The sequence below is a fragment of the Triticum dicoccoides genome, chromosome 2B, assembly GCF_002162155.2.
Source record: "Triticum dicoccoides isolate Atlit2015 ecotype Zavitan chromosome 2B, WEW_v2.0, whole genome shotgun sequence".
Classification (NCBI taxonomy): Eukaryota; Viridiplantae; Streptophyta; class Magnoliopsida; order Poales; family Poaceae; genus Triticum; species Triticum dicoccoides.
Window position 1 is genome coordinate 6,752,215 of NC_041383.1, and position 9,586 is coordinate 6,761,800.

Genomic DNA, 9,586 nt, shown 5'->3' on the forward strand with positions numbered 1-9,586 from the left:
CTGCATATGGCCAACATTTTGACACGTGCCAGGGGCTATTTCGTGAGGATAAAAAAAATTCGAGTTTCTTTTTGGTAAAATAACAGGCCGCATGTCATCTGGTGGCTGACAGCGGGACCCTGCTCCATGCAAGTGAGCCTAGTCAGTGTCGCTTTCGTATCCAAACACGATTTGCACCGTATCTGCATGCCCGAGCCAAGTTTTTACACTAGTTTGATGTATGCCGCAAGTTCTAGCACCAAAGTGACCGTTCATGACAAGTTCTAACACCATCGGTGTAATTGACTCATATGTTAATAGTCTATGTTACCACATTCATAGTGGGGAGTAACATATGTGTGATATCATGCAATCCATCATTTATTAAGATAAAGACTCATTTTTTCTTGGGATGCGCTATGTTACAGTAACATGTTATGTTACTCCAAATACCTCTCTCCTCATTAAATACATGCCACATAAGTAATTTTTTCTTGGGATATGTTATGTTACTTGCTATGTTACTCTCACTATGACCAGCGTTATATGAATGTCTGGGTGTATGATGAGATGCAAAGGTAGGGGTTATTCGTCCTTTTCGAAGAAGAAAAGGAGATGTATTATGCGTGCGCTGCCAATTAAAGTAGTTCACCATACATACAACCTACTCAAGAAACTAGACTATTTTGAAAACATTTGGTCGTACCCCTTTTATCATTAACAAGGATTTCTGCCCTAGTGTACGTGGACAGCACGCGGTGCCTCCTCGCTAGCCCTCGCAGCCGGGGTCAAGCGTGCGCACGTCTACCGCTCCGAGCCTCTGACAGAAACTCCAGCTTTAGTGTTCGGGGTCAAGGGAGTAATATACATCCCTTGCACCACTGCTGCGTTCGTAACCTACGAAGCACCGATACGCCAAGATTAGCACTGTAGTTCGTAACTGCTCGGCACGATCCTGTAGGAAATAATAAGACCAGGAAAATAATGTACGCATGCCAACGGGTCAACTCTTGCGTGCCCGGCAGAATGCGAGCGCAGCCCTATTACTAGCTCGAAGCCTGCGGTCGACCAGTCCATCAATGGCGCACTTATCCATCTCATTACCTGCGGTCGTGATCATAGCGGCACTAATGCTGCGGCTCTCCGCTACCAGTGGAGCGACTCCGGTGATCGGGATGCCGGGCTGCGACACAACCTGCGGCGACATGAGCGTGCCGTACCCGTTCGGCATCGGCCCGGAAAGGTGCTACCACTCGGTGGGGTTCAACCTCACCTGCGACACCAGCAGCAACCCTCCACGGCTACTCCTCGGTGATGGCACCCTCCGAGTCATAGACATCGACTCCGAGATGTCCGCGGTCACCGCCGTTTATGTGGGAGGCATAAAGTTTGATGCCGATGGCAACGGCAAGTTAAGCGGCGGCCTTAGGGACGATGGGCCCTTCGGGCTCTCAAGGTTCCCGAATGAGCTCACACTGATGGGTTGCAATGTGCAGGCAACGTTGAAGAATGGCAACATCACCATGAGCAGTTGTTCCTCGTTGTGCCAGGACGGCATTGGACTCGTCGACGAGGAGCCGTTGACCAGTCCTACCAGATCCCTCCGATGCTCTGGCTGGGGATGCTGCCAAGCCGACATCATCATCGACCATGAGGAGGTTGAGGGGAAGCTTGTCCCCATCACTTCCTACGATGTGGAGCTGAAATGGTTGGGTTGGAACCGCAGCGCGGACAATGAGTGGCCCGTGACGGTGTTCGTTGCGCGGAGTGCGTGGTTCGGAAACCGCTGGTTGTCTGGCGGTTTTTCGCCTACCTCACACTCCCCGTCCTTGATGGAAGTTCCCCTTTGGATTGGGTGGGAAGTTTTAGGCCATGGTGTAGAATCTCATAATGAGAGCGACTATTTGTCCTTGGGATGCCCACTGGTATGCAAAAGCAACCACAGCCGTTGCGAAAACGGTGCACGGGGAGGATATACGTGCTTTTGCGAACCTGGTTACGAAGGCAATCCCTACATGGGCGACGGATGCCAAGGTAATTTAAGTTGTTTTAGATGCCCGCAAAAAAATAATTTATTTGTTAATTAGAAAATCAATATGCACTACACTTTTTTTGTTCCCTTTTTGTGCCGGTACGGATGCTTACATGTGCTTCATTGCTTGGTTTTGTACATTTGTAGACATCGATGAGTGCAAGCATCCGGAAATTTGGTCGTGCTATGGTAATTGTACCAATACGGAGGGATGGTATGAATGTCTGTGCCCGGTAGGAACCCAGGGCAACCCCGGCCTGCCTGGTGGATGTTATATTTCCCTTGAAGGTGAGCAACTTTTACGACAATAATCAGATATAAATAGGTAGAATATACTACTGCAAATCAAAGTTTTATCAAGTAAAACCGAGTGATTTATATTTCATGATATCACCACCAAATGTGCGTGTAGACCCGTAGTAAAATAAAGTCATGCACATTGTTGTAAATGTAGACGTACTATCTCTAGGGCTGCAAACGAGCTGAGTTCGATCGAGTTGGACTAGGCTCAAGTTAACTTATACGAAAATTCGAGCAAGCTCAAACGGAGCGAAGCTCAAGGTTGAGTTTTAGAAAGTCGCCGTGCTCAGCTTGTAACGATTTCGAGTCGATCTAGAGTTATTTTCGATCTAAATAAGATGATTTTTCCTAAATTATCTATATGATTCTTTCGAACTAGATAGGCCACAACAAGATACAAGGAACCACTGAAAATATTGTTCCAATTAGAGAGATTATAATATAACTTATTTCTCTGTCAACTGAAGACAAGTACTTCCTCTAGTCCTTTTTATTGCGCATGTAAAATTTGTCTGAAGACAAACATCATAAAGTTTTGAACAACTTTATAGAGAAACTATTAACATTCACAATACAAAATCAATATCATTAGTTGTGTCATGAATTTAATTTTCATATAGTATAACTTTCGTATTGTAGATGTTGAATGTCATTAGATGTGCCATGAATTTAATTTTTATAATGTGTAATTTTCCTATTGTAGATGTTGATATTTCTTCATATAAATTAATATGGTCAAACTTCACGAAGTTTGACATCAGATAAATCTTATATGCAGAGTAAAAAGGACCGGAGATAGTACTTAATAGACCGGTACTTTTTCTGATGAATGGATAAACTAGTACTTAATAGCAAGAGATCATGGATGAATTAACAAGAGTGAACATTGCGTCTACTCTCAAACTTTGGCATACGCCTGACCACGTAGCATGCCCTAATATTTATCTATACTTAAGTAAGCTTCCATGTTTGCTAGTAGATAAAATAGAGGAAAATAGTACACAACATAATGGTAACAAATTATCCTACTTCCATGTAATATGCATAGGGATTATTTAATATGATTATATTTTATGAGCTAAAATTGAGCGAGAATGTATTGGCCCAAGATCAACTCGTTTCTTGACCGAGCTACATAAAGTGCTCATACTCACTTCATTTCTTTCCGAGTCAATTTTGAGCCGAGCCAAAAGACTAGTCGATCTCGTGCGGCTCATGAGCCTCGAGCTTTCCTTGCAGCCCTATTCCTTGTGAGCCCCTCATAGAGTATTAGGTCTTCCTAGCATCAAAATACCAATGCATCCAAAGCATTGACAAACTGAACGAAGGAAATCTTTTCACCTGGGTGCTACTTGTGAGTGCAGTGGCATTACGTTTACATAATTCCTGAAATCCTACCATCATAATTTTGTGTTTATTGGCAAGGTCATTTCACTCACATGTCTCCCTTTGGGCCAGAAAAGAGAGGAACGTGAGTGTGTGACACAATAGTCCGGGTATTCACCACCATCTATCTTTCCGTATTATAAGAGTAAAGCAAATCGTAGACTAAACCTAGAAGCAACTATTGGTTGGGTGGCGAGTGGGGTTGTTGCACTCTGATTTTATCCTTCACCAAACAACACACATGATGTGTAGATTTGGAAGTGCAGTATTATATCAGTGCAATGAAATGTTCTCGTGTGTATAATTCACATACAAAAAGTTTCTAGTGATATGCTTTCAGATTTTACTCAAATGTAGCATTGGAGACATTAATAAGACAAGTGCACAGTTTTTCCATGTATAAAATTGGACCCTTTACTTAATAGGTACAATCGCTAAAAACCAATTCGCTTACTTAGGCCCTTTTTGTTTCATAGGATTCCCAAAACGCTGAAATAGCAAAAATACAGGACTGGAGTGACATGCCCACTTGAATCCTATAGGATTGGCATAAAGTGTTTGCAGCCATTGAAAAGGCAAAGAAATGATAGAAATAGGTTGGAGTGGGTGCTAGATTTCCTATGAAATGTAGTACACATGATTTCTTAGGGGAAAAAAATCCTATAAGATTCAATCATAAAAATCAAACGACCAAGGTAGGCAGAATTCTTAAGGATTCTAACCCTAAAAAAACCCTATAGATTTCTTGAATCAAAATGGCCCTTACTCTTTTTGGTGTTCCTTTACATTAATAGTGTTCCTATATACATTAATGCGACTTATCAATGACGACGTTGCCATTCTTTGCACCAGCTAGCTGCAGTAGATCTTGTGGGGGCGTGACAGTGCCATTCCCGTTCGGCGTAGGCCCATCCGAGTGCTACTGGGAAGGGTTCGGCCTCACCTGTGATGCCACAAGCAAACCCCCGAGGTTGTTGCTCCTGGACGACCAAGAGGGTACCTTACAAGTCAATGGGATCTCCCTCGTGAACAACACGGTACGAGTCCTCCGCACCGGCGGCGATTCAATCGCGGGTCCTGAAGATGGTCTTTTCATGGATGTTGGGAGTATTTTCACGGGCACCGGAGAGAGACCATACTCGCTGTCCTCCGGAAATGAGCTCATCCTCGTGGGGTGCAACGTGCAAGCGACACTGTTCGGTGATGGCAACCGGGCCATCATCAGTGGCTGCGCCTCCTTCTGCCCAATCACAGAAAGTGGCAACACCACCAGCACCAACACCGGGATAGAGCCGATTAACGGCACCGACAAGTACTGCTACGGCATGGGCTGCTGCCAGGCACGCATCCCCATTTCGGCAGGCAGCATGCCTAAGCATCTGGTCTTGAAAAAGTTCGACCAGAACAATGCCCAGCAGGAGTCGCCACTCTCGTACATGCTGATTGCGGAGGAGGGGTGGTTCAATCACGGGCGGGTCTCCAGTGAGGTGTTGCAGCAGCCTCCGCCAATACCACACACCATGGCGACAAGGAGAACAAATCTGCAGGTTCCCATGCTTCTGCGCTGGGAGGTTGTCAAAGGTTTACCACGAGCTAACAAAATGAAGTCGCAATCAAATTGTCCTCGAGAGGTAGCACGCAAACTCTGCAAGAGCAAGAACAGCTACTGCAAGTCAGGGAACAGAGGCTACTCGTGCCAGTGCAGCGATGATTACCACGGCAACCCGTACGTCACCAACGGATGCCAAGGTTAGATACACCTGTATATAATTAAGCACGACTTTAGTTTCTCATGTGGAGTATATAATTAAGTGAATTTTAAATTCTTTCTCGCCAGGTGCCCGCAAGTCCTTTACTACAGGTGAGCAACACTGCTACTTTCTTTTGCTCGGTGCAATTTACCAGTTTCTAACAGTTTATATATTAACACAAAAAGCCAGGAATTACATATAGTAAATTATGTACATTCATTTCTTTTTAGTAAATGTGGATGAGAATATCATATTCTATCGGTCTATTCTCCTTATAAACCGAGCATAAGCACAATGCAACTCGGAAAAGGGGACAGTTAGATTTTAAGAAAATCTGGCCATTGATTTGGTGAAACCAATTTCAAAGTTAACTGATCAGAACAGCTAGATCTTGATTACTGGACCTAAACATATCCTGACCAGGTAACCTTTTGATATTTATAATTAGACCTAAACCAATCACTCTATTCATTACTCTGTCACAAACATATCACAACCATAAAATCATCAAATTGTACGTAAACATATCATGACCATTAGATTTTACTAGTCGTATCCAAGCATAACAAAATTGTTCATAAAATCACCACCAATATATCATCATAATTTAAATCACTAGATTTGAGGATAAGCGTTCAGAAGTGCAAACACGTAGACCACGTCAAAAAAGAGGGAAAACACGTATACTTAGAATAGACGAGGTCCCGCGTGCTTCTGCAGAAACGGTGTGAAAACAAATGCATAAATATGTGCATAAAAGAGACTAAACTGATGAAATAAATAAACGTAAGAGTGTTCTCTACATTTAAAAAATGAAGTATTTGACAAATGATGTATATAAAGAGAAAAACTTTTGAATTGAAGTTAACATGCCACCATATTTTGACACGGTGTGAAGTGTGAAATATACATTTTTGCTCCAAGCGTCCAACACATATATTGTCCTTGGGACCACAAGAATTAGCGCAGATAAGGTTTGATCAACATGCATGACTTGATTCCCGCAGAAAAAAATTGACATCCGGGACTTGATGAGGTGGCATTGTTTGTATTGATAGATTTATGAAAAAGAATATCTTATGAGTACATGATGACTTGCTGATGTCACACAGTTTTGTGGGACAACTTTCAATAACCATGTGGACGTGCAAACATGCATGTATAGTGGGGTTAGCTATTTAGATATAGAACATACATAGAAACCTATATAGAAGTGCATGCACATGTACAGTTAGAGCATGTCGTTCATGTGTTCAACGCACCTATTACTCATGACGTTATAGTTCATTCTGAACTGTCAACTTTCTCGCGATTTAAACTGCAGCCATGTAATAGTTATATGTTGTAACACACACTGTTGCACAACCAACATGTCAAATGCAATGACTAAGCATCTCCCTCTCACAATATAAATCTTCATGGCATAGAGTAACTTAATATCATGAACAAACGACCTACCAAAACTTCAGATCCAATCGTAATCTACATGAAATTAATGTAGACTATATGACATAGTTGAATCGGTTGTTTTATATATGACAAAATTACATATATTAATGTGTGCCAAAAAAATTAATGATGTTTCCCACTCAACTGGGTTGGACACCTAGCCACTTTGTATAACAACATATAATTTGGTTATTTCACCTGTATACGTTGGTTTGAGAAAATAAATAATGAGAATATGTATATATTTTCAGGTAGAAACATCGTTATCGGGGTTGCTAGTGGTGTGGGTATCATACTTTTGGTTCTCATTGCTTTCTTCATTTTAAAATATATCAAGCATCAGAGGGCACAAATGATGAAACGGAAGTACTTCGACCAGAATAGGGGGCAACTATTGGAGCAATTGGTATCACAAAGAGCAGATATTGCAGAAAGAATGATCATAAAGTTGGAAGAGCTAGAGAAGGCAACAAACAACTTTGATAAAGCTCGCGAGCTTGGCGGCGGAGGGCATGGTATAGTCTACAAAGGAATTTTATCAGATCTTAATGTCGTAGCAATAAAAAAACCAAAGAAGGTAGTCCAAAAGGAGATTGATGAGTTCATAAACGAGGTTGCTATACTGTCACAAATAAACCATCGAAATGTGGTTAAACTCTATGGTTGCTGCCTTGAAACAGAAGTCCCGATGTTAGTTTATGAGTTCATATCCAATGGAACCCTTTATGACCATCTTCATGTCGAAGGATCAAGATCACTGTCATGGAATAACAGGTTACGGATAGCAACTGAGACAGCCAAATCCCTGGCATATCTTCACTCAACGGCTTCAGTACCCATCATCCATAGAGACATTAAGTCAGTTAATATACTTTTAGATGACACTTTAAGAGCAAAGGTAGCAGATTTTGGAGCTTCAAGGTATATTGCTGTGGAGAAATCAGGTTTAACAACGATGGTGCAGGGAACTATCGGATATTTGGATCCTATGTACTTCTACACAGGGCGGCTCACAGAGAAGAGTGATGTCTACAGCTTTGGCGTCATGGTTGTAGAGTTACTGACAAGAAAGAAGCCGTTCTCATATATCTCATCCGAAGGTGATGGACTTGTTGCACACTTTGCTATCTTGTTTGCAGAACACAGTCTATCACAGATTCTAGATCCTCAAGTTGTAGACGAGGGAAGTACAGAAGTCCAGGAAGTTGCCGCTCTTGCAGTAGCATGTATACAGTTAAAAGGAGAGGATCGTCCAACTATGAGACAAGTGGAGTTGACACTAGAAAGGCTTCAATCATCTAATCAAGTTATTTCATACAATGTGGTTGATGAGGAATTTGTGGAAGATGGTATTAAAATAAATTATCCATTGAGTCCGGATGGAAGAAGAGGCGAGGACTATTTCATGGAACCACATAACACCCCCAGTAGTTCCACTAATTAGCAGAGTTAACTTGTGCTAGTTGACATTGAATCGTCTTGTGTATTCATTTACTTTGACACAATTGTGTGGCGTGTTGCTTTAGGCGGTTTTGTTCTTTTATTCTGTGTTTTTGTGAAAATATATAAGAATAAACGGGTTGGGAAAATATGTAGCCCTTTCATTGTTGATGTGTCTCTATATGTGTAAGGCGACTCTGGAGTAAAGGTTTAGGAGTTCTTATCTGGTAAATAGTGCATATGACACATGGAGTTGATATGATGAAGTTGGCATACACATTTCCTCTCATGGACATGAGAAACTATATTGTACTTAATTATTACATTTTTGTTTGACAAAGAGAGAACAAATCACCCATTAGCTCTTGTGGATTGATAAACTTAGTTCACTCACTTAAGGGCAAGACTTTTGCACCTAAAAACCCTTGCACTTGGGGGCCTAATAAATCCTCCATGGCAAAAGAGATAGTTCGGTATCTAACAGGATAAAAAACATGGATGTATGTGTTGGAATATGATCTAGAGACAATAATAAAATGTTAGTATGATATTTAGATGTTTATAATTAATTTAAAATTTCTATGATATAATAGCAATGTTATTGAATATGAGATTCATAGGAAAACTCAACTGCATGTGTGAAACTGAAAACATAAACACAAAATGGATCCTAGTCATGCTTGCAGGACTAGCTCATGTACTGATGATGATCTTGTTTGCATGATCATGCACTAGTACATAATCGGGTTTTGCTTGTGATTTTTGTACATGGGACGGTGGCAGTTGTGAGATCCGCTTCAAAGTCTGTGTCGCTAATACAAGGAATAGTTGAGACGGTTTGTAAAACTGCCTGTATTGAATCCCGGCCCGAAGAGGTTTACATACACAAACCTCCTCCAAGGTAGAGATGGCCAGAGGCGGCTTGTTATCTGTAACGGCTTCCAATGCTTCCAAGGGCCAAGGCGGTTTCATGCATACAACCGCATTACTGGACGTGCAAATGAAAACTTGATATAGAAGCACTATCCGCGAGCATACATCATTCATTTGCATGCTTGAAACTCTAGTGCCTAAAATTGTTGCATATGCATGATTGGACTTCTCGTCAGTTGTTCTGTAATTTTGGGAAAGCAATCACTCTTATTTGTGTGTGGCAGCATATCATATATTGCTCCACGTTCACTAGATTCGCCGGTGTATTTTCCTCTTCTTCCCTAAAATGAGTGTCCGCCCATGTGTACTATTTTTA

At 41.6% G+C, this 9,586-nt stretch overlaps 1 protein-coding gene across 1 annotated transcript; it reads left to right on the forward strand.

Annotated features, from left to right (window-relative positions):
- Positions 1-1,058: 1,058 nt before the first annotated feature.
- LOC119360154 (wall-associated receptor kinase 5-like) lies at positions 1,059-8,341 on the forward strand. The gene is made up of 4 exons (XM_037625917.1): positions 1,059-2,013; positions 2,159-2,299; positions 4,550-5,446; positions 7,149-8,341. The coding sequence occupies exons 1-4, from the start codon at positions 1,059-1,061 to the stop codon at positions 8,339-8,341; spliced, it is 3,186 nt and encodes a 1,061-aa protein (XP_037481814.1).
- Positions 8,342-9,586: the final 1,245 nt, after the last annotated feature.